Consider the following 26,693-nt stretch of genomic DNA (forward strand, 5'->3'; position numbering starts at 1 on the left):
CATTTATTTTAGAAAGCAACAATGAAAACATTTAAAGTATCTTTACTCCTCAGTTGATCAATTCTCAGTATAACAATAATAATAGGGGTGCTGGCTGACTCAGTCAAAGAGCATGTGACTCTTGATCTCAGGATCATGATTTCAAGCCCCATGTTGGGTATAGAGCTTACTTAAAAAAAAATAGTAATAATATCTAACAAAAGTATATTAATGCTTTTTTTTTTTTGAAGGTCAGTAACATTCATTCAAGGATGATGGTACAATTGTACTTGTGGCCTTCAGAAAGACAAGGACTTTGAGATTTCATTCATTTTTGCTGACAGATTTCTCACTGTATTCATGGTTTCTCATTCACCCTGTGTGACCAGTGGCTCAAGTCTGTATGCCCACTGGGCAGGATTCTCTACCACGGATCAAAGCCAGCCAACTGGTCCAAAAGAGGGTAGTCTTTGATATAGAATGAAATGACCAGGCCTCCTTTGGGATCCTTCCCAATGGTCCAAAGCATTAAGAATAAAGATTTAGGGGCACCTGGGTGGCTCAGTCGGTTAAGTGTCGACTTCGGCTCAGGTCATGATCTCTCGGTTTGTGAGTTCAAGCCCCACATCGGGCTCTGTGCTGACAGCTAGGAGCTTGGAGCCTGCTTCAGAGTCTCTGTCTCCCTCTCTCTACCTCTCCCCTGCTCAAGCTCTGTCTCTCTCTCAAAAATAAACAAACATTAAAAAAATTAAAAAAAAAAAAAAAAAGAATAAAGGTTTACCCAGAGAGAAGGTGGTGACCAGTCATGACCAGGCATGTGGCAGAGGAAATTTAAAGCCCAGGGCCTTGAAGATAACTGGGCTCTCTTGCCAGTCCTGGACAAAGAGAGTGTAGTTTTTGGGGAAAACATACTGTCCTTCTGTGCAGAGTTGGACGGCCTCCAGGACTGCAGTGAGGTTTTGGTCTCTGAGCACAGTCAATAGTACCAGTTGCTCTGGAGGCTTGAGCAGAAGTTAAGCTGCAAACGTATGTATGTTGGAACTGTTTGGGGAATGGAGGTGGCAATAAGCAAACATGCAAAACCTACTGGTTTGAGATGTTTAGTAACAGCTGTGCTCCCTACAGAATGGATTTCCTCATTGCCTAGATCCAAGAGAATCTCCTGGGTCCTCCCTGTTAGAATGCTGAGTGTCTATGGAGAGTTTGAGATGAGGAGAGAGGTTGTCTTCTGCGGAGACGGTGCAGTGATCGTGCAAGGCACCACAACTGCAGCAACTGCAGTGAGGTAGTACAGAGGGCCTGGTGCGTGGCAGAGCCCGGGTTATAGGCGACTGTGCTTCCATGGAGCAAGGCAGATAGGGACTTGAATGTCCTCATAACCTGCACTTGTGATATCTTTGCCCAAGAGTAGCACGAACTGAACTTCTGTGTTCTTCATTAATATGGAACAAAAGATATTGACCAAAACACTTCTTCATACCTTGAGACATCTCATTTCATATATATATATATATATATATATATATATGTTAAATATCATATCATATATGGTACATATATGATATGAAATAGGCATATATATTATAATAATATGTTATCTTACTATTATAGTACTATGCCAGCCAGGATAGGCTAGATAGGTTGCATGAACACATAACCCCAAAATATTATTGACCTAACACGACAAAAGTTTACATCTTACATCACAATCCAATGTAGGTAGGGGGCTGTCTTGGGCATCTCCTCCAAGTGGTGATTTGGCAGTTCATCTTAGAATGCCATCAGCTTCAACATATGACCTCAGCAGTTGCCACAGTGGGAGAAGGGAATGTAGAAGACCACACAGGGGGATCTGTGGCTAGGTCTACAAGCACCGTTTGTTTCTTCTGCCACGTCCCAGTGGCAGAACCCAATCACATGGCCCCTCCTAACTGCAAGAGAGGCTGGGGAATGTTATCTTTTGTGTGCCAGGAAAAAAAAATGAAGTTGATGAGTCCTACAAGCTTCTACAAGTGCAAGTTGGACAGCCTCCAGGACTGCAGTGAGGTTTTGGTCTCTGAGCACAGTCAATAGTACCAGTTGCTCTGGAGGCTTGAGCAGAAGTTAAGCTGCAAACGTATGTATTTTTCTAGATTTTTCTTCTAATTATATGATTTGCACTTGATACGATTTAGGCTGACTCCTTGCCTTGTGCTATATGTAATGACATCCACATGTAGCATCCCATTCCTCACAATAGCACTATGAGTTGTGAGGACAGGTGTTCTTATATGCATTTTATAGACTGAGGACCCTGAGGCCCAGAATAGTTACATGACTTGTCTAAAGTCACTACTAAGTGACAGAGCTCTCTCTCTCTCTCTCTCTCTCTCTCAGGTTAGTGCCTCTCCACTATACCACACTGTCTTCCACAGAAACTCAAACTAGATGAGGCACAGACCTCAGTATACAAATGCAAGTATGTAAGAAGTGTATCTTTACTCCATTATAATCAACCTAGTTTATCTTTTAAGCTACGGTTCTATGTTGGAAGGTGTCAGCATCGACTTCCATCATTTTGGTATTTTTCTATCTTTGAGGGTATGTCTTAGTTTGGAGTGGGACATGGCAGGGGTGCGCAGATTAGTGTAAGGTATTGGGAGATCCATTCATTCCTCGAGTCAAGTGTTTGAGGAGGCACCAACCAAGATGTCTACAGTTCCTTCTAGTCTTCCTGCTGATACTCATACATCTGTGCCTCCTTCCTGTTCACATGGCCCATTTGTATCCAGCAGCTCCCTGCTACTTTGGAGCCACTCCAGGATCTGGGAAGTTCTGTAGGCCCACACCACACAGCCATTCTTCTCCCCAGGCTTGTTGCCTTCCTGAGGTAGAAGGGTAAGGTAGGAAGGAAGGAACCATTCATGCCTTTGCTATCTCACTTTTCATCCATCTCTCCTCCCACCCTAGTGAAGGGAAGTGTTTCTAGTCTTCCAAGAAAGCCCCACTCTCCTCAAATATTTTTCTTCCAAACTCTGGCTGTACTCCAAATCTCTCCAGTCCTCTGAGGGCTTTTATAACACAAAACATAATTCACAGAAGTTTTGTTCTTGTTTTGCTTGTTACCCTGTCACATCATTCCTGCACTTTAAGGCAATGAGACAAGGGCATGCTGTCCAAGGCATGGAGGTGGGGATAGGGGAATACCAAAGAAAAAAAAAAAAAAAACATTTCTTGATCACATGTGTATAACATTTAGCTTCATCAAGTCCTTGTGAGGTGAAGTGTCATTTTCCCAAAACTAACAGTGAGGAGGGGTGCCTGGGTGGCTCAGTTGGTTAAGAGTCCGATTTTGGCTCAGGTCATGATCTTGCGGTTCACAAGTTTGAGCTCTGCATCGGGCTGTGTTCTGATATCTGGGAGCCTGGAGCCTGCTTTAGATTCTGTGTTTTCCTCTCTCTCTGCCCTTCTCCGGCTCACACTCTGACTCTCTCTCTCTTTCTCAAAAATAAATAAACATTAAAAAAAAAAAAAACTAACAGTGAGGCAAAGAGGCATTGATAGGAGCTCTTCTATCAGGGGGAACTAGCAAATTAAGTCCCTTTCTGCCTGACTGGTCATTGAATGTACTAGTCTCTGTCTCCCACTTCAACCCCAATGGCTGCATCCTTGACGGTTTGATCCTACAATCTTGGCAATCAAGTTTTCACTTAAGAACTGGGGGCCCCTGGGTGGCTCAGTCCATTAAGTGTCGACTCTTGATTTCGGCTCAGGTCATGATCTCATGGTCGGTTGTGAAATCTAGATGGGCACTGGGTGTGGAACCTGCTTAAGACTTCTCTCTCTCTCTTTCTCTCTCTCTCAAAACAAGACAAAACAAAACAAAACAAAATTGGGAACCTGGTCTTCCCAAAGGAAGACTCACAGCTGTGAAAGCCTGTCTGTGGATGATTTACTAGTGTTCTCAGTGTGGAAAAGGTGATTTGTTTCTCTGAGTGTTTAGTGTTTATCCCTTCCCCTACCTCAGTTATGAGCACACACCCTAGAGGAAATCTGCTGCCAGGGGACAGGTCGCTGTACAGTAGACAGTGCTGAAGGGATAAGAAAGTGTTAAGACCGTGTAAGTGGAAAGATCACCTACTCCTAGTGAGAGCTGAAGAACTCAGACCAAACAACAGGCAAAGAGATGGCTGCGTCAAAGCAAAACATCATTTAAAAAAATCTGATTTGTACCAAATTCTATTTGTGAAGTGGATTTTAAAATCATTTCAAAGCACACTAGGCTTTCAAGAGATGTTTGTTTCAAAGAGTACAGTTGGCTTTGGGTCAAAAAATGAAGTTCAGTAATCACAGTAACAATTGTAGTATAATTACTGGCCACAAAATACCAGGTGTTCAAACAAGTCTTTCTACCCACTTAAGAGAGCCAGGCCAAGCAAAAATGCCCTGCCTAGCCATACCCAGAAGTTCAAAAGCTCAGCCTTTGTCACCAGGAAGGAATTCATTCAAAGAGCAAAACCGTTAATAGGCACAACCAGGCATTTTGTTGTAAACACCTTATTCTTAATACATCTTGAGAGCTAAACTTTCTCACATTTGAAAGAGGCCTACTTGAGAGAGAATTTAGACAAGCTCGGTTCAGGGTTGTTTTTTGTTTTGTTTTGTTTTGTTTTGTTTTTTTAGATTTCTGATGACATATCTATGGGATGTGTAGGGTAGGGAAGTGTTGGCTTCGGAGTCCAAGGGCTCCTCCAGCTATCATTTGACCTAAGAATGGTAGTATTTCCAGTTCTGTGAACAGATCACTTTAGTGTCAAGGGAATGAAAGCGCAGAAAACAGACAAAACACAGAAGTGTTATAGGGAAGAAGTGTATTAAGAGACCTAATGATGCACTTCCTCATTATACGTAAGGAAACCATTTCCTGGATTCCTTGAGCTATAAAAAACCAAGTGAATTTGCTTAAGTTAATAAATTTTATTTAATTATATAATGACAGTACTGCAGCAAAATGTTGTGTTTCCTTTCTTTTTATTGCTTCCTGTTAGTTATTGAGAGAAGAAATCCATCGTAACTTTTTTGCACTCTGCTAATGATGAGGCTCTCTCATTTGTTTTGTTCCTGCTTCACGATATATGTGTGTTTGCGTGTATGTAATCCAATTGAATAAGGTGGCCACTTTGTGTGGTTGCTACAAACACAGATGTAAGGCTACAAATGGGGCCCAGTTTTGCAAGAGCAAGACCCCATTATAAAAGCCCTTTGCTGTGCTTTAGAATTGGTTGTTCTGTCCTGAGAGAACCTCAGTTCTCAGAACAACTGAAAAATCTGAGGTGTAAACCTGATTCTCCTTTCCTAACCCTGGGATGAGAATGAAGTTCTCCATTCAGTTAAGGTGGCCGATCCTTGTTGGCTTGTCAGTGCTCCACATCCCGAAGCAGTGTGGGCATCCCCATGCTCGTGGGCCCTCTGTGCTTCCTTGCCAACAGTGGCAGAGGAGGCAGCGGTATAATGGACACCACTGATCAGGGGTGTGACAGGGACCATTCTGAGCACATGCGGCTTCTCTCACCTAGTCCTCTCTGCATGCTCTCGAGGTGAATGCCTGTCTGCCTTTCACACATGAGGAGCCAGGAAAAGAGAGTAAGTTATTAGGCTTAACCATGTGGAATTCCTGTTTTCGCAGGCCCAAGAGGGTCTAATAGTGGCAAGTTCATATGACTCAACCTAATACTTGCCCGATATTACAGTTAGTAGGTGGTGATTTCGGAGTTTGAACTCTCAAGTACCCCAAAATGATAGCTGCGTATCTGTATTTCAGATGACAGACCAGGGCTCATGGCAAATTCATTTAAAAATAAATGAATGGTGTGATCAGTGCTGTACTTCCTTTCTTCTGCAGCCTCTGGTTTCAGCTACTGACTTTATTCATGTCATACTGTGAAAGTTGGCTCAAGTCAGATAAGAATGCCCTGCCCGTGGCTACCGTTCCTGCCGTGCAGCTGAAATCAGCCCATCAAACCAGCTCTCTCAGGCTGGCTGCCTTGAAATGCCTGTCTAAAAACATTTTCCTTGCAGGATGGCACAGAGCCACATACCCCATCTCCCCAGCTGAGCTCCTACCGTTCAAGCCACTTAGCTACAGCTGCACGCCTTCCTCCCAGAGCCATTGTTAAAATCCCTCTGGGAACCCTATCACCCTTTCCTGTTAACATACCAATGATCAGTTTATCATCAGATTACATGAACTCAAGGACTTGGATCAAGTGAATTTGATTTGGGAGCTGACGGGTAAGGTCAGGAGCATGAAGATGAATCATGGGCTGTTAGATGTGGCAGTAACTTTAGAAGCTATATCGGCCAGTCCCAACATTTTATAGCTGCAGAAACATAGTCCAGTGCCAGAGCCTTGGCATCTTAATTTTTACGGTGACGAATCACCCCAGTTTGCCTGGGACTGAGAGATTTCCTGCGCTTTCAGTGCTCAGACTGGGAAATTCTAAGACAAACCAGCAGCAGTTGGCCACTCTACTCCTTTAGGAGCTTCAAACTCTACTGCTTTTCTGGAGAGGTCAGACTTGAGCAGAGCCTTGCAGCAAGGGCTCCAGAGCTGCTTGGTAGAGCTCAACAACTCCAGGTAGGAGATGACAGCAAACCCGTATTCACATGGCACGGTTGAATCAAGGCTAGCTAAGTGGTCAGTCTCTAGGCATGAACTTGGATGACCCAAGGAAACAGCCATGCGAGGTAAGGTTGTATCTGCCTCATGACCGAACCCTCACGCTCCGGGGCCATCGCATTTGGGAAAGCTGTTGATGGAGTCAGTCTCTGAAAATTAGGCTGCGGTCTGGTTTATTCGCTTCATAGAGATGAGCTGCTGTGTGAGCTGCAGCCACGCAGTGTACAGAGCTCGCGAGGAGAGGGCTGCTCTGGTCCGTCTGCTCCCTGCAGCTGCAGGGAGAATGGAATGGAGAAGTACTCAGGCAGGGAGAAGGGTCAGCAGGGTGCCCCATGCTACCATCGCTTCCTTTTTCAGAAGTTTTGTCACTCAGAGGTTTTGAATCCTGCAATAAGCAGACGTTCTTGGCTAACTTTGGACTTTTTTCCTCAGATGTCATGCACCTAATTTTTAAATAGATCTTGGTTTTACTTCTCCTCCTGGTCTATTTTGTCCCCAGCCCTTGGTTGCTTGGCGGTTGTCTCCCCCACTAGGTCTCCTGCTTTCTGTTCTGCCGGGACCCAGCCTCTAGTTCATGCCCTGTATGTGGGAGCAAGTATGTATTGAATAGAGAAGGGATGGAAAGGGGGAAGAAAGGAAGGAACAATGCAAGGATCCTAGTCAGGCAAAATTGTCAGACAATACAAGTTCTCTCTTATTTATTTTTTTTTTTATGTTTATTTTTGAGAGGTGGGGGGAATGCGAGCAGGGGTGGGGCAGAGAGATGAGGACAGAGGATCTGAGGCTGGCTCTGCCCTGACAGCACAGAGCCCAACGCCGGGCTTAGACTCATGACCCTTGACATCATGACCCTCGAGATTATGACCTGAGCCAAAAATGGGACACTTAGCCAACTGAGCCACCCAGGTGCCCCCAAACAAGTTCTCTTTAATATTCTTTTCTCTGCAAGCATTCCTTGAAGCTATGCTCCAACACCCCCACCCCCATTCACACCTGCTGGATTCTAAATTTGTCATGTCCTCAGCCACTCATAAAATGTCCTTCTTAGTGCCCAACAAACTTATTGATCGGATAAACTAATCGCTATTAATGGGATTTGAAGTCAGAGGTCAAGGCCTCAAAAGTAAATCTTAACTGTGACCTGTACAGTTAATACTCCTTCTAGGTTGTCTTGACACTTTAGTGAACCTAATTCCAGTGAAGGGATTTGAAATTGGGGGAGGAAGTGTCAGCATAGTGGAGGATTATTTGGGGAAGAGTTCTGTGGTAAGGGTTGCCAGATTCAGCAAAGAAAAATTCAAGATGCCCAGTTGAATTTGAATTGCCCATAAAACAATACATAATTTTTTAGTATAAGGGTATCCCTTGCAATATTTGTGATATATTTATACTAAAAATTATTCGTTGTTTATCTGAAATTCAAATTTAACTCAGTATCCTATATTTTATCTGGCAACCCTGTGACCCATGATGTCGCCCAAATACGCAGCCTGTGAAGTAGAAGGGCAGGACTGCTATGGAGTTTGGAACACTTTCCAAATGTCTGGCAGAAGAGAACCAGTCCATCTGAGAGAGCATCACGTGGTACAGTTAGGTGAACTCTCCGCCCTCAAAGCCAAGCCTGGTGACATATGGGGGAATCTGAAGTAGGCCCGAACCAAAAACCCCTGGAGACTGGCCAAGGTGTCAGTGAAAAGGGCAAGGTCCACTGGATCCTTCGCAGAAGATACTGTGTCTGCTTCCGGTGCTGACAACTAGCCCATCTGATATCCATCACACTAAGACATTATTTTTAGATCTGAGGAAGGAGTGGCAGGGTTTTAAAAATAAAGTACTAGATGTAGGGAGAATTTATTTGAGAACCTTAATCCTGACCAGGAAATGCAGGCCATGGGCCTGCTAGCACTAGACCTGGAAAAGATTGGTACCAGCAGCTTTCCATGTAAAAATGACTAAGACTGAGACTCCACACTTCTCTTGTAAACAAAGGTGATGCTACTAGCTTCAAGAAAATTCCTCTTACCACCTGTAATAATCTTTTGTCTTTCCAACTATTGAAGAGTGATAACTGTTTTGTTATCTGGTTTTGATTTCTGCACTGGGTATACCCTGTCTGCTCTTCCAGATCTACCTACAGTCCTTCTTCTCTACCCTGCTCCATTTTCTGGGAAAACACTTAGAGACTCACTTCTCCTCTGTCTTCTGGTTAGGACCAGCCAACAGGAGATATCAGCAAGAGATTGGAGGTTGGGAGGACAAATGATCAGGAGAATAGCTTTATTGTGGGTAGGGCTTATTAAAATGCTCCTGGTTTCAACAATCTGATAAAAAGCACTTGAAATCGAAATAGCTGAATACTTTAATACGATTAAACCTATGTCATCCCAAAGCCCAGCATTCTGCTTGATAGAGAAACATTAGGGGCAGCCCCACTAAAGTTAGGAATAAGACAGGAGTGCTCACTGCCACCATTATTATTTAAAATTTTACTGATTGCACTGGCAGTCACAATTAGACATGATAAAGATTTCAAGTATAAAAATGGGAAAGGAAGAAAAATACTCACTATTTGCAGTTGATATGATTGTATGCCTTTAAACCCTAGAAATTCAAGTGATAAATTACTATAAACAATGAGAAAATTCAGTAAAGTAGAAGGATGCAAAATTAATATACACAAACCAATCAATCTAACATATACAAGCAATATCTTATTAGAAAATAGAAGGATTAGGGGGGTGGCACCTGGATGGCCCAGTCAATTAAGCATCCGACTCTTAATTTTAGCTCAGGTCATGATCTCATGGTTCATGAGTTTGAGCCCTGCATTGGGCTCTGTGCTGACAGCCTGGAGCCCACCTGGGATTCTCTCTGTCCTTCTCTCTCTGCCCTTCCCCCACTTGCTCTCTATCTCTCTCTCAAAATAAATTAAAAAATAAAAATAAAAACTAGAAAAAAAGAAGATAGAAGGATGAGAGACCTTATTTAATGTAGCAACAAAAAAGAGGAAGTACCTAGGAATAAATTTAATAAGAAATGTACAAGCTCTATATGTAGAAAATTCAAAACAAAACCAGAGGACCTAAAAAAGATTTGAACGAGTGGAAAGACATACCTGGAGGAAAATTCTAAATTGTTATAATGTCACTTTCCCTAACTTCATTTAAAATTTTAGCACAATCCCAATAAAAATACCAACTCTTATTCTTTCTACATGACAAAAATTTCTCAGATTTGTACTGGGGACAGGAAGAGAATAGCCAGGAAAGTCTAAAAAGAAGAGAAATATGTACGTCTGTGTGTGGCAGAAGGTGGAATGGTTAGCCCTACTAGATATTAGAACACATAATAAAGCCTCAGTAATTAAAATAATGTGGACCTAGTCCATAAAGGAACATACAAATGAGTGGAATAAATGAGAATGTCCTGATACAGACCCAAATAGATGCAGGAATTAGTATATGATAAAGGGGATGTTGCAAATCACCAGGAGAAAGAGAATATTGAATAAATAGCGTTGGTATAACTTAAATAGCCATCTGGAATGAAAGTAGGTCCATATTTCACACTATTCAATAAAGTAAATTACAAAGATATAAGTATTTTTTTTCAATATATGAAGTTTATTGTCAAATTGGTTTCCATACAACACCCAGTGCTCATCAAAGATAAGTATTTAAATGTAAAAAATTATAACTAAAATCACTAAAGAGGGGCACCTGGATAGCTTGGTGGGAAGAACAAGTGACACTTGATCTCAGGGTCATGAGTTTGAGCCCCACATTGGGTGTAGACATTGCTAAAAATAAATAAACTTTAAAAAAAGAATTTATGGTATTTAAATAATAATAATAATAATAATAATAATAATAATAAAATCACTAGAAGAAAACAATGGGAGGATTTCTTTATAACTTTGGAAGGTCTTTGTAAATGTGACTGAAAATCCAAAAGCCATTTAAAAATTGATAAAGTTGATTATGTAAAAAAAAATTCTTTCACCATAATTAAAGTTAAAAGACATATCACAAGCTGGGAAAAGCATTTTCAACTTATATAAAAAGTACTATTACTCCTTATATACAAAGCACTACTAGAAATAAGTAAGACAAAAAGTTGACATCCCAAGAGAGAAATGGGCAATGGAAATGAATAAGCAACCAATGGCTTCTGGTACCAGTTCTAACAAGCAATTCTCAGACCAAGCTGGGTGTCCTACAATTGTACTCCATTCTGAAACTATTTAACCTGGAGATTGGCCCAGATCCCATAAGTTAAGGACTCAGTCGTACAACACTGCCTGTTCTCCACTTCAGATGCCAACAGCAAGTCCAGGTCGTCACCTGGGTGGATTATAGATTAGAGGTTCCAACAATCCCCTTCTTGGGTTTGATTAATTTGCTAGAGCAGCCCACAGTACTCAAAGAAACATTTTATTTCCTAGATTACCTTTTTATTATAAAAGGATATAACTCAGGAACAGCTAGATGGAAGAGATGCATAGGGCAAGGTATGAAGAAAGTTACGGAGTTTCCATGCTCTCTGACAGCTCCAGTCTCCACACGTTCACCAACCGGGAAGTTCTCTGAATCCCTCTGTTTTTTTTGGAGGCTTCATTTCCTGGGCATGATTGATTCCATCATTGGCCATTGGTGATTGAATGCAATATCCAGTTCCTCTCACACCCCAGGAGGTCAGGGGGGTGTGACTGAAAGTTCCAAGCCTCTAATCAAAAGGTTGGCTCCCCTAGCAACCCACCCCCATCCTTAAGTCCTTTCCAAAAGTCACCTCATTGACATAACAAAAGATATCTTTATTGTGCCTATCACTTAAGAATTCCAAGAGTTTTAGGAGCTCTGCCATAAACTTAAGGAGGCCAAATACATATTTCTTATTATAAATCACAAAGTCACAACTCACAGAAAATTTCATAAATATATGAAAAGATATTCAACTTCACTCATAAGAGAAATGCAAATTAAAGCTATGCTGATATATCATTTTTCATATATCAGATTTTCAAATATTTAAAAATTTGATTATCTTTGTAGGATTGTAAATTGGTACAATTCCATGGAGGGCAATTTGGCAAAATCCATCAATCTTACACATGCACATATCCTTTGAGCCAACAATTCCTTCTAATCAAATATATCCTTTAAATACATTTGACATATAAAATGACCTAGGTACAAGTTTATTCCTTGTAGCATTACTTGTAATAGCAAAATTGGAAACAACCCAATGTCCATCAATACGAAACTGGTTAAGTAAATCATAATGTATCCATATAATGGAATATTATGCAGCCATAAACATAAGAAATACATAAAAAAGAAAGGGTATGCTGTATGGCGTGGGGCTCAATCGCACAACCCTGGGATCATAACCCGAACCAAAATCAAGAGTTGGGCACTCAACAGACTGAGCCACTCAGGTGCCCCTCCAAGATATTTTTAATGAAAAATGCAGTAAGCACTATCTTCTGTGTGATAAAAGAAAAAATGTAATACACACACACACACACACACACACACATATATATTATGTAATGTATATATAATGTAATGTATGTATGTATGTATGTATGTATTTGCTTGTATACCCATAAACTACTCTGAAATGATATCCAAGAAACCAGTAACCGTGAATTAGGAGGAGATCTAGTGAATGGGAGATAGGAAGGGAGAGAAATTTTCGCCTTTCATATTTTGTAAATATTTGAGTCATGGGCATATATTGCTTATTAAAATATTAAATATTTTTAAAGTGCTTGTAAAAAAGATCAAACAATACAGAAATGCCTAAGGTAGGAAATGAATGGTCCCCTACCTCTAAACCTACCACTCAGAGAAAACCAATGCCAACAGACGGCCATTGACCTTAAGAGATTTAGTCATTGAGAAGGAGATAGGATACTTTTTTAAAAATTATGTATTAGGCAAGGAAAACATTATTTTCTGAGTCTCTGAAATGTTGTTGTGGCGTTGCCAAATCTGCTTAGACCAAAGATAAACAGCTGAAATAAATATTGACCTCTTTCTGCATGCTCAGAATGAGCCACTGGACTTACATAGCACATTCAATCCTATGTGAGTTCAGGTATATGTAAAATTAGAACTAGAAAATAATTCTGAATTAGGTAGCAATGTAAAAGTGAATGGTAGAGACCATTAGCTCTAATGGGCTAAGTATCATGTGTATGTGAAATTAAGACATTAACATTTCAGCAAATGAAAATGTTTATGTAGTCTGAAAATTCTTGGCACTGGAACCACAGAATTCAGCTAGCAAGGGCATCTAAATTACAAATGTAAAAAGTTGCAAAGAACACTAAAAATTATTCCTAATTTTCCACTGCCATTATTAAAAATTATTTTAAAATATTTTCTAACTGGAATCTGACATTCCACTATGCAATGAAGCAAATATCATGTTACAAGCCCCCCCCCTCGAAATCATGTTCCTTTGATTCAAAAAACTCCTTGATGAGTAGGAAATGAATGTTATAAATACCTGTGACAAAAAACATACATATCGCCTCCCTGTTTCAAAATAAATTGCAGTGTCTCTAGCCAAACCAGCAGTTGATATTTTTAATACACGTGCCTTAATACAACACAACAAAACAATGTTTATACAATACACTCTCTTTCCTCTCTTCTTATAAAAGTAGTGTGTTGATGTTGGAAGAAACCTTAGAAATCAACAAGTCCTCTCATGCAATCATTCATTCATTTAACAAATAGTTATCAAGTGTCCCCATGTCTCAGGCAAAGTAAAAAGCAATAGCATAAGAAGATGAATAACACAGTTCCTGGCCCTTGAGAAGCTTACCTCAGCTAACTCCTTTATTTTTATTTTGAAGAATCTCCAGGCCTCTCAAGTTCAGACCAGTGCTTCTTTTGATTACACCAAACATCAAGCATTTATGAAAAGAACTAAATCTAAAAGAATGGCAATTATCTATTATTAATGCTTTTCACATAGTAATTTTTGGATTACCATTTAGAGGATCTAACTTCTCTTTGTCTTCACAAGTAATTTTATATACATTATGACAGTTACCTCACAAAACTTTCATTTCACAGATGAGGAAACTGATGTCAGTGAGATTAATCAACTTTCCCTGCATCACACAGCTAGTAAGTGAATCCAGATCTGTCTCTAGCATTTATATTCTCTCTACCGTAGTATCCAGCAGGATTTGTCAAAATGTAAGCTGCAGAAATTGTAATTAATATTAATACTTGCAGAGTATATGATTGTAATTTGATTGATAAATCTGCTGCTGCTTTACAGAGATTTTCTTTTTTTAATGTTTGTTTATTTTCAAAAGAGAGAGAGAGAAGGGCAGAGAGAGAGGGAAAAAACAGAGAATACTAAGCAGGCTCTGCACTGTGAGCACAGATCCTGATGCAGAGCTTGAACTCACAAACTGTGAGATCATGACCTAAGCCAAAATCAAGAGTTGGACACTTAACCACCTGAACCACACAGGCGCCCATCACAGAGAATTTCTTACGGAAAAGCACACTATAACTAAACAATGTATTTGTGAGCGCCGTAATGTCGTTTCAAGAAGAACATGAAATGACATTGGATAACTATTTGTTTCAATCATTACAATACTCTGCATTAAAATGATCAGTGTATAAATGAAATTACTGTTTTTTCCCCACATATTCCTTTACCTTTTTATCCATAAACCTGCCTGTAGCCTTATCTTTTGTTCATTTGAACTGCTTTGCTCTACGTCTTTTGGATATCCACATCGAGTCTATTATATTTTTTAAGTTACTATAATATTTTTACATTATATTATTATTATTATTATTATTATTATTATGTTTTTTGAAAGGTGCCTGATTTTTCTTCTTTTAACCACACTGGTGTGACTCACCTCCTAACATACATGCTTCTCTACTTTTAAGTCTTCAAGGAGCAGGACATTCACTTTACCATAAATTGTTGATGCACAGCTCGCTCAGAGCAGGGTTTGGATTTTTGCAATGAAGGTGATCTATATAGTAAAAGAAATAGTTTGGGTAAAATCTCATGATTGAATCTGGCACTGATTGGCAGTTAGCTTTGAAGACCTTGGACCTTGGAATCAGACCATAAAATCTGAACCATGTTCTTTGGAGTGATATTCTTCAAATTCACCTGTGAGCAACTAGCAATCAGATACAGGTTTCTAGGGGCCCTTGTAATCTTTCTTTCTTTCTTTCTTTCTTCTTATGTATTTACAGATTAGGGTCAATAGTAAAGGGCTGGCAAGCAGCAATCAAGAGAGAAAAACAAATATTTGGAAATCTGAAACTGAATTTCAACATGAAAATTATAGCATAGTTTATATGGCTTTATTATATGCCGATAGCATAAAATTACACTACACCCTTCAAAGTGTGTCATACGCTTAAATGGGATCCATGGCAAAAGTTATGGTACAGATCATAGTCCCTACTTTGTTTAATTATTCACAAATAATTAATTTATTATGAATAAATTATTGTAAATAATAACTGGGTGGTATGTTGGGACCTAGCTTGGCCCAGTGAAAAGGCAAAGGTTTTGGAATGAGCTAACCCTAGGATATCATGTGAACTCTGCCGTGGAAGCTTGGCTAAGTTACTGAATCATAGAGTTGTGACCTTGGCCAAGTTACTGTATTGGATTGAACTAAGCTTTATCATGTGTAAAATGGTTGTTGTGAGGATTAGTAATGACTGATAAAAGGTTTGGAAGTAGAGGTTCTTACATAGTAGGCACTCAATAAACTCAAGTCTCACATGGGATATTTCACGAAGTAATAATTTTTTATTGAATAATTACACAACAATTTTTTATCGAATTGATTGCAAGGAAATTAAGTGTTCGTATTATGTGACCTTCCTCCTGGAATGGACAATTGAAATTGAAAGGGCGTATTTCTTGCTGCTGACAATGCAGTACTTACTTCCCCAGGAGACTAGAACAGACTAACTTTAGCAAAAAATGTCCCCATAATGTTCCTTTATGGAGAAGTCTATAGTATACACAAAAACTTCCTTTATCTTATAAATAAGTATTGTCACAAAATATCTGTTTACTCAGTGTTTAGGGCTTGTTGATGTTGTTATTAATAAATCTGCAGTGACCTTGTTAGGGTACTTAATAAATGATTTTAACCAACTTGGTTCAAATTGTTTATGGTAACAACTAGGGTTTCAAAGAGAGAGGAATCAAGGAGATAAAAGAAACAGGTAATAGCTGTTGCTTCTCAGCACAGTTCAGGAAGTACGAGTAAGTAGGTCCATCAATGCATAGTATATGTAGTATTTTGTAGTATCTTTTTTTACAAACTCAAATTGGCATTAAGATGCATATTTTATATTTTTTGGAATTTTATGTCATTTAAATCAATAGTTAATGATATTGGTTTCCCATAATTTCTCTTTGATTATCTAACAGCAAAGTTTCTAACAATGAAGCATAGTGTAGAGATATATCCCCTTCCTTTCAGTCAATGTGTAGAAAACATTATATCACACATTAAAACTGCTGAGCTCTGAAAAGATAATCCACATCTTTAGTCATTAGAGGAATTCAAATTAAATGCAAATTAAAACCACAGTCACACACACACACACGAATGGCTATACCAAGCAGTCTTGGCAAGAATGTGAAGGAACTCTAATAGATTGCTAGTGGGAATATAAAATGGTATGGCCACTTATGAAAATATCTAGCTGATTCTTATGAAGTTAAAACATACTCCTACCATATGACCCATGCATTCTACTCCTAGGTATTTACCCAAGAGAAATGAAATGTATATTCTTACAAAGACTTATATGTGAATGTCCAGCAGCGTTATTCATAGCTAAAAAATGGAAACAACCCAATGTCTATCAACATGTGAATGAATAAATAAGTTGTGGTATATCCACACAGTGAATACTACTCAACAATAAAAAACAATTAACTAGTGATACTTGCAAAAACATATATGAATCTCAATTATGTGGAGTGAAAGAAGCCAGATTTAAAAAGAGTATACATTGAATGATTCCATTTTTAATATTCTAGAACATGCAAACGAATCCATAGTTCCAGAAAGTAGATCACTAGTTACCTAGGGGATAGGGGATAGGGGAAAGTAGATCACTAGTTGCCCATCCTAGGGGATGGGATAGGGGATAGGGAGAAGCAGAATTAAAATGAGACACAGGCAAACTTCTGGGAGTGATGGACATATTTATTATCTTTATCGTTTTGATGGCTTCACACAAAAACATCAAAACTTATTCAATTATTGTATGTCAGCTATACCTAAAGCTGTTTTAGAAAAACAAACAAACATTGTGTCAATTTTTCATAAAAATGAAGAGACAACCCTGACCTTGTGCCATCAGGTTGGCTGGATCCACTGCCTCTTTTCTGTGGCATCCACCATTTCCTGGCTCTGGGCAATGGTGATGTTTTACTACTGGACATTGACCTTAAGGGTAGAATCCATGTTTAATTCATTTTGGCCTTCCTTCAAATGCCCAGCATGGTAACCCTCATCAACTGTTATTTTTTAAATGAATAAATCACCTGGATACTTTTTGGCAAAACATTTCAGGAAACTGTTCTACCCAAATTCCCTAACTAACTCTTGCTATTTTTTTAACATCCAAGTGAGGCAGCAAATCTTCATGCTTAAGAACTTTAGTGCCAGAGTAAACTGATCAGCTACCTACTAACTACTCAGCCATAGTTAGAATCAGCTAGCCACTCCAGGCCTCTCTTTCCTCATTTTTATTTATTTATTATTATTTAAATATTTTATTTTAATTAATGAATTAATTTGTAATTTACATCCAAGTTAGTTAGCATATAGTGCAACAATGATTTCAGGAGTAGATTCCTTAATGCCCCTTACCCTTTTAGCCCATCCCCCCTCCCACACCCCTCCAGTAATCCTTGTTTGTTCTCCATATTTAAGAGTCTCTTATGTTCTGTCCCCCTCCCTGTTTTTGTATTATTTTTGCTTCCCTTCCCTGATGTTCATCTATTCTGTGTCTTAAAGTCCTCATATGAGTGAAGTCGATATGTGTATTTCTCTGACTGACTAATTTCACTTAGCATAATATCCTCTAGTTCCATCCACGTAGTTGCAAATGGCAAGATTTCATTCTTTTTGATTGCTGAGTAATACTCCATTTGTGTGTGTGTGTGTGTGTGTGTGTGTGTGTGTGTGTACCACATCTCCTTTATCCATTCATCCATCGATGGACATTTGGGCTCTTTCCATACTTTGGCTATTGTTGATAGTGCTGCTATAAACATTGGGGTGCATGTGTCCCTTCAGAACAGCATACATGTATCCCTTAGATAAATACCTAGTAGTACAATTGCTGGGTCATAGGGTAGTTCTATTTTTAATTTTTTGAGGAACCTTTATACTGTTTTCCAGAGTGGCTGCACCAGTTTGCATTCCCACCAGCAGTGGAAAAGAGATCCTGTCTCTCTGCATCCTCACCAACATCTGTTGTTGCCTGAGTTGTTAATGTTAGCCATTCTGACAGGTGTGAGGTGGTATCTCAGTGTGGTTTTGATTTGTATTTCCCTGATGATGAGTGATGTTGAGCATTTTTTCATGCGTTGGTTGGCCATCTGGAGGTCTTTTTTGGAGAAGTGTCTATTCACGGCTTTTGCCCATTTCTTCACTGGATGATTTGTTTTTTGGGTGTTGAGTCTGATAAGTTCTTTATAGATTTTGGATACTAACCCTTTGTCTGATTTGTTGTTTGCAAATATCTTCTCCCATTTTATCTGTTGCCTTTTAGTTTTGCTTATTGTTTCCTTTGCTGTGCAGAAGCTTTTTATTTTGATGAGGTCCCAATAGTTCATTTTTGCTTTGGTTTCCCTTGCCTCTGGAGACGTGTTGAGTAAGAAGTTGCTGCAGCCGAGGTCAAAGAGGTTTTTGTCTGCTTTCTCCTCGAGGATTTTGATGGCTTCCTGTCTTACAGTTAGGTCTGCTTTGAGTTTATTTTGAGTTTATTTTTTGGAGTTTATTATTTTGAGTTTATGTACCCATTTTGAGTTTATTTTTGTGTATGGTGAAAGAAAGTGGTCCAGGTTATTTTTCTGCATGTCACTGTCCAGTTTTCCCAGCACCACTTGATGAAGAGACTGTCTTTATTCTATTGGATATCCTTAACTGCTTTGTCAAAGATTAGTTGGCCATATGTTTGTAGGTCCATTTCTGAGTTCTCTATTCTGTTCCATTGATCTGAGTGTCTGTTTTTGTGCCATAAATATTTGATTTTTAAGTCATCTCTACACCCAATGTGGGGCTTGAACCCACAACCCTGAGATCAAGAGTCCCATCATGCTCCACTGTCTGAGCCAGCCAAGTGCCCTGTTTCCTCATTGTTAAAGGAGATTATAATATACTTATGTCATTGGTTTTCTGAGAGGATTAGATAAAATAATCCATGTAAAGTGCATGGTCCATAGTCAAAACTCAATTTTTAAAATGCAAATGAATTCATACATTTACTATCACAAAGCCTTTCAAAGTTTATGAACCTCAAAGATTGAAATATTTCATCTTTCATCAGGAGAAAGAAATGTGATGAACAGGTACCTAAACCTCACCAGGAAAGATAGCTTTTTTTTTTAAATGTTTGGTTGGTTGGTTTCTCTCTCTCCAAATAGTTAATAAATAAACATTTTTTTTTAAAACTGGCATTACAGGGGCGCCTGGGTGGCGCAGTCGGTTAAGCGTCCGACTTCAGCCAGGTCACGATCTCGCGGTCTGTGAGTTCGAGCCCCGCGTCAGGCTCTGGGCTGATGGCTCGGAGCCTGGAGCCTGTTTCCGATTCTGTGTCTCCCTCTCTCTCTGCCCCTCCCCCATTCATGCTCTGTCTCTCTCTGTCCCAAAAATAAATAAAAAACGTTGAAAAAAAAATTAAAAAAAAAAAAAAACTGGCATTACATTTGCAACTACGTGGATGGAACTAGAGGGTATTATGCTAAGCGAAATTAGTCACAGAAAGACAAATATCATATGACTTCACTCATATGAGGACTTTAAGACACAGAATAGATGAACATCAGGGAAGGGAAGCAAAAATAATACAAAAACAGGGAGGGGGACAGAACATAAGCAACTCTTAAGTATGGAGAACAAACAAGGGTTACTGGAGAGGTGTGGGAGGGGGGATGGGCTAAAAGGGTAAGGGGCATTAAGGAATCTACTCTTGAAATCATTGTTGCACTATATGCTAACTAACTTGGATGTAAATTTAAAAAAATAAAATAAAATAAAGTTACCTACATGTTAGGCTTTTTAGAACCACACAACGAGAGGAATTTAGTTTATTGGAAGAAATGCAACGGTTATAATAGCTTATAATCTTGTCAGTGTATTTTATACCAAGGCTCTTAGACCTTTTCATTAAAACAGAAAAATAAAAACTCTACCATTAGGTAGAGAGGCTGAAATTGCAAACAGTCCATTTAGTTTTTTCCTGCCCTTTACTTTGAGGTTCTTACATGTAGAAATCCTGTTCTCATATTTGTTTGCAAGTTTTCTCTCTAGTGAAAACTACTTTATCATTCTGTCTGTGGGGAATTAATTAAACAGAATGTGGAAAAATGTAATCTCCAGGGTGCCTTGCTGTCAGTTCCCTCAGTAAATACAGCACAACCAAGGGACTCTACAGAGACCTGACCTAGAGTGGACCGAGCCTGGGCTTTAGAACTGGACAGTTTCAGAGAATAATTTTCTTGAGTTTTGAGCAACTCAAGTCATTGTTTTGTCGTCTTCTGATTTATAATATTGGGCCTAACCACGTCTCTATGATTTGTAGGAATATTTATAAAATATATGAAATAATTGTCATCATTAATAAACTGGGTTATTAATCTCCTCCAAAAATAAGGTGCTGGCATGTAAGTAAAATTTATAACTAACCCTTTAGATCTGGTCCAGTACTTAATTTGCCTTCCAAAGCCCTGGTCAATTTGTTGTGTGGGAAGAACATAATACCAGGATCAGGAAATGTTGTTCTACTCCTCGCTGTGCCAATAGCTAGCTCTGTGATCAGTGGTAACCACTTCACCCCTCAGTTTCCTCAAATGTAAAAGTAGAGAGTTGGACTAGATCAGGAAGGGAAAACACATGATATGTGCCACTACTCCTACTATTCTGTGTCCATGGCAGACATTATTAATCAATCGCTGAAATTTTTCTACCAAATTGGGAAGCTGCTTCTGAATTCTCAACAAAGCATTGTAGAGTTGGCAATCAAAATAAAACTTTCTGGCCATCTTTGGGTCAGTAAATCTTTAAAGATTCTTTTAATTCTCATATTATGCAGAGGCCAAAATGAGAGTCCATGGAATAGCAAATGTCAAAAGATAAATACCTTGGCAATTCTTCTCTTTTCACATTCCAACCTCTGAGAGTATTAAAGACTCTGTCTGCAAGGCCTGTCCATGAGGATACTTTGCTCTTCCATGATTGCATTCAGCTTTTTGTTTTTTCAAAATGAAAATAGTTTAATTGATTTTCCCCCTAATTCTAAAAATGCTTACTATAAAAATTTGAACAGTACAGAAAAGTACAAATAAAAGTGAAAATTATCTGATATTCAACACCCATTATTAATATTTGGTAACTGGCCTTGCAGACATAGCTCTAGGTGCATGTTTCTGTACTCTGTTTATTTTCTTTATATTGCAATGTTATGTATAGGCAACTTTGAGTATCATTCTGAAGCTGTGATTCTTAGTCTCTACTCAATGTACTCAAAAAATTCCATCTTTGACTGGGGGCTCCTATTCGGCTGAGTGAACATTGCAAATATAGCAGTAGATTGAAAGCGCAAAGGATCTTTAGACTCTTACCACAACTGCACTTAAAGATATGGTTGAATTCTCCAGGCTCCACTCTAGTAAATACAGAATGGAACAATTTGCAAAGCTTGTGGTTAAAATTCAGTTTGAAAATGAAATGGACCCAGTGGCTTGGGAGAAAGCAAATGTTCCTCCTTTACCCCATACCTCACCCCCACTTTTTTTTTGCTTATTATTATAATATAAAGTAATATATGTTTATTTAGGAAAACACAGGCAAAAATGAGAAAAATAAAATCATAAGCAATCTAATCAGAATGATTATGATTAATATTTTGGAGCATACATGTTCAGTCTTTTTTTTCAATGCATATATATTTATGGAAGTATAAACACATAATTCAAAAGCACTCTTAAACTTCTGGGTTTTTTTCTTTGCTCACTGCACTGCAGTTTCTGCAGAGCGTTATTTCTATTATGAGCAGAAACCATACAAGTTAAAACTGGCTTTGGAGACATACATTTCTTTGTATCAGTAGTTTGCATAGTGACGTATGCACACCAAGGACCCAAGGTTATGGGTGTGTTTTGAAATTAATACACAAATTACTTTGAACACTGATGTATGGGAGTTCAGTTTATCCACTGGGTATGCTGCTCCTGAAGTTTAAATTCCCTCAGCAGATATTCAGCAAGTATCTTACATAACTAGTATAAATGAAGTCATGTCACGGCTAGAATTTCGATACGAATTTTATCTGCATCTACATAATTGATGAAATGTCTGTGTTCCTTCAGTGTATTTTGACAAGAATATCTCATCATATAACATCATCTATCTAATGGTATGATACTGGTGCATGCTGTGATAAGGTGACTTATTTTGTATGTAGCAAAAAAAAAAAAAAAAAAACAAAAATATATATATATATATATATATATATATATATATATATGTTATAGGAAAGATACCTTCCTCACTCACAGGGAAGTCAATATGCCTCTAAGGGTTTGAGACTATTACATTGCAAAATATCATCCCTATATGTACCCCCCCAATGATGGTTAACAAACAAAAAGCAGCCAGGAGAAACCTTGTCTTTGTTATCTATTGCTGAGAAACAAGCCACCCCCAAAATTTAGTGCCTGAAAACAATTGATTATAATCTCTTGCAATTCTTTGGGCTGATTAGACACAGCCAGGTAGTCTTCTACCTGTCTTGCTTGGAGTCTCTCATTGATGGTGTTAGATAGCAGCTGGGGCTAGAATACTCTGGGGGCTTGACTAGGTGGACTGGAAGGTTCCAAGGTGTTTTCTTCACTCACATGTCCGGTGCTTTGGTTCACATAGCCTCCCTCTCCACCTGGAGCCTCTTCCCCCAGGGTTTCTCCATGACCTCTCTTCCCATGAAGATAGACTTCTTACATGACTGACCTCTATGAGTGTAAAATTAAAAGCTCCCAGGACTTTTTAAGTCAGAGGCCTGCCTTTTTAAGGCAGAGACAGAGGCCTGGCATAGTATCACTTTCAGCCTCTTTCCATAGGGTAAAACAACTCAGGGCTAGCCTTGATTCAATGTGGGGGGACTATACAAGCACATCAGTATGAGGAGCAGTGGTTCATTGGGTGCCATTTTTGGAAACTAGTAACCCAATATTCTCCAACTATAAACAGGACAAATTTAGAATTCCAACTATAATTCCAAAAATCTGGATATTTTCTGGCTCAAACAGAGTACAATTAAAGGAATGAAAAGAAGAGATAAGAAGTCTCAAGGTGATGAAGGATTTTGAAACAGTAGGTGTTTCCTTGTCCTTGCAAACCTGGCAGATTAGATCAGAGAGAGGAACGTGAAATAAACTGGCCATTGCATCCCCATTATCCAAATTTTGTGTACTCAGAAGGCTTAATTAATGATTTTTATTTTTTTGTGAGAACTCTATAACCAAGTATTACAGTTCTGACACATTTGAAGCATATACGCAGGGTTGTCTTTCCAAAGACAGCAAAAAATTCAGACAGCAGTGGAAATGTGCAAGGGTTAGTAGAATGCAAAACAGATAGGGGGAAAAATAAAATAGTAGCTAGGAGAGCCGGCAGTAAAGATTCCCATGGTACCAGAACAGGAGAGGAAAACCAGCATCCTCTTTCCTGTTCCTCTGGAGTTTCTCAGTGCATAGTATCTGTGCCCTCACAGCACAGTAGGTAAGTTTAGAGGGCAAGGAAGGACCCAGGTTCTCACATGAAGACTATCTAATTCTGCAGAGTGTCTGCAAAGACTAGGAACCTCCTTGACATAGATGGTCTGAGACTGGGGTTCCCTTTTCTTGTGCTGAACCACCATTTAACACCAAGCAGCTTTTTGTTAATGTTTATTTTTCTTTGACATGTTTAGACTGTTATCATATTATTCTCCTCCCTCTAAAAATATGTACTCTGGAGGTGCCTAAAATAATACACTCCCAGCAATTGCAGTTTTGAAAAATAAAGGTTATTTCATTCATTAAATTCAATGGAAATTTGTTGCTTAACAAGGAAATAACAAACGCCTTATAAACTCCTTGAGGGCAACTACTGTGTCATATATGACTTTAGTATCTCCTACCCCCTGGGTTCACTGTCTACTTTCTCAGATGTAGTAGTTTTAATAAGTAACTTGAATTGTTAGGCAATATGCTCTTGTGCCCTTTGACGCAGAAGTGTCATTTCATTATGTCTCTGCATGTTTCATTGTAAATAATCAGGTTCATTGTAAATAATTCCACCTAAGCTTGTTTTCAGTGTGCAGATCATTTTGCAGGCTTTTCAAATAACAGCTGAAAAGGTTTAATTCAAGTTGAAGAAGCTTGCTTCAATTACAAGCAATTAATTTAGTTAGGCTTCACTTAGCTCAAGGAATATTTGAACATATGACTTTACAGATAAATCTTGGCAGTGTCAAATTATGCAACCAAGAGAAAGTAAGTTCTTTGCAGTTTTTTGGGCGTTGATCTGCTACAGTCAGGCTTTTTTTTCTTTTCTTTTTTTTTTTCTCCTGTCAGGTTTTTGAATGAAATAGTAAAACCTCTGCCAGCACTATCTACTTCACCTGGCTTTGCATAATTCCAAGAAACTAGAAACTAAAAACAAGGATTACTAAAGAGTTAGAAAGATTGTTAACACATAAGAGAGAAAAAAAACCCAAAACTATTTATCTCTTCTCTCTTAAATCTGAAAAGATTTCACAATATTCCTGTTTTCAAGTACTTGAAGTTTTCTGTGGACAATGCTTAATTTTTAAATAATTGCTTTTAATGTAAAAGGCAATATATATTGTAGATTTAAAATATACTTAAAGTAACAACGAGAAAGGTAAAAATCATTCGTGAGCTTACAGCTACGATTTTAGTAAACATTAAAGTTGTTTAATTTTTTTCCTAGACACCACCTGTTTTTACAAGACGGGTCCATACTACACAAACTATTTTATAGCTTGGCCTTTTTTATTTTTATTGTTTACATCATATGCTGGGTACGTGAAAAGAAACTTGTGAAGATTATGGCATGTTGTAGTATTGCAGTCTTAAAAGGCGCCATCTGTGGTGTGACGTGTGCGCTTTGGTGGGAAGAGAAGACTCCTGGTGGGCAATACTGACCATTCTCCAACCAAAAGAGACCTCCCCGTTTGCCCACAGGGATGGGCCAGCTAGAGTGCCAGCGCGTGGGAGTAAGCTGAGGGCGTTCAGGGTGACCGAGAGCACGAGCTACTCGCGCGGTCCACGGCTGCCCTGGGCAAGTCCCACTGGCCCCGGCCCAGGTATGGACGGAGGGCGAGAGGGCAGTTCGCGTCGCGCACGGCCTGGGTCTAAACATTTAACCCCCACCCCCAGGGCTGGCGCCACTCTCGGGCGGTGGAGTGAGATAAAGCCGGGCAAGGTTCTGCAACTCCAGATCAGGGAGGCGCAGCTCCGACACCGGCGCCTCCGCGGGGTCTCCAGTAGTGTTTGTTCCAACTGTTTAAACTGTTTCAAAGCGCCTGAACCCAAACGACCTTCTGCAAACAACTCTTAATCTCGCGGGCCGAGAGTTTAAGTTTTATTTGCGGGGAGAGGGAGGGATTGAGCGCGGGGACCAGGAAGCCAATGCAGCCCTCCTCCCGGCACCCCGCTCGCCTGTCCGCGGGGACCCCCGCCCGCGGCCCTTCCCTGCCCAGGGCCCACGAGCTTCTTGCGTCAGCTGGGGCGGGGGTGGGGGATTTTCGGAAGCTCTGCCTGCGCAGCCAGCCCGGGAACGACTGGCCCGGGCTCTTGCCCCGCCCTCTGGGGGGGCGGGAGGCGGAGCGGGGCAACAGCCCAGCGGGCCACTCGGGCCGTGTCGCGGGAGTGCTGCGGTGACCGGAGGAGCAGCCGTCGCCTGGGCCGCCCAGTCCGCGCCGCGCCTCGGCACCTGGGACAAGGCTGCCGTCGGGGAGCGCCACACCACGGTCCCCAGCTCATCATGATGGACTTGGAGCTGCCGCCGCCCGGACTGCCGTCCCAGCAGGTGCTGCCCCGGCCCTTGGAGCCCAGCGGTGGTGCCAGGACGGGGACAGGGGCTCAGGGAGCTGCGGACTGGGCGGGACAACCGCAGCCGGCTTCTCCCGTCTACGGCCTGAGTCCGGACTGCTGTGGCCGCGCACTAGAGCCGCTGCGCTTGCGCTGGGGCCCGGGCGGGGAGGAGGAGTAGGGACCCAAAGGGCTGCGAGGATCCTATGGGACGCGAGGAGAGTGGGAGTGCGACCCCCGAGGGCGACTATATGGAGGTCTGGAAGCTACTTCCGTGTGCGTAGGGCGAAGGGGCCTCTCTAGCCGCGTCCCCGGCTTCCGGAGCTGGGACTCGGGAGCTCCAGCTGGAGTTTGAGCAGCCCCAGAGGTGGCAGGGCAGGAGGGGGCGGACGCTGGCGGTCTGAGCCGGCGCGGCCCGGCCCTTCCGGGGCTGCGCTGCTCCCCCGCCTCGGAGCCGGCAAAAATGTGCCTAGTCACGGGGCCGCTCTCGGGGGAGTTGAGGTCTCCTCCGGACTGGGACCCGGAGCCCTGCCCTACCGCCGCCCCCATCCACGTTCTCCGCGGGCGCGGGCGGTGGCTCTGCGCGCTCACCCTGCTGGCCCGTCTAAGGGCACCCCTTGGCAAAGTAATCAGTCAGTCCATCCATCAGATCGCTCGTAGGCAGCTTGGCGAGAAAGCCCAGCCCCCAGGGTGGGGG

The 26,693-nt window shown here is 40.5% G+C and overlaps 1 protein-coding gene across 3 annotated transcripts in view; it reads left to right on the top strand.

The window, feature by feature from the left end:
• The window catches only part of NFE2L2 (NFE2 like bZIP transcription factor 2), a 149,131-nt gene that overhangs the window by 89,261 nt on the left and 33,177 nt on the right, over window positions 1-26,693 (top strand). The window contains exon 1 of one of the 3 annotated variants that reach the window (XM_049615964.1): window positions 25,685-25,994. The exons of the other annotated variants lie outside the window; for them this stretch is intronic. Coding sequence (XP_049471921.1) covers window positions 25,950-25,994 — 45 coding nt within the window. The 5' untranslated portion in view covers window positions 25,685-25,949. Of the gene's footprint in view, window positions 1-25,684; window positions 25,995-26,693 lie in introns of those variants that run through there. 3 annotated transcript variants of the gene reach the window in all.

Source organism: Panthera uncia (assembly GCF_023721935.1).
Source record: "Panthera uncia isolate 11264 chromosome C1 unlocalized genomic scaffold, Puncia_PCG_1.0 HiC_scaffold_3, whole genome shotgun sequence".
Taxonomy (NCBI): Eukaryota; Metazoa; Chordata; class Mammalia; order Carnivora; family Felidae; genus Panthera; species Panthera uncia.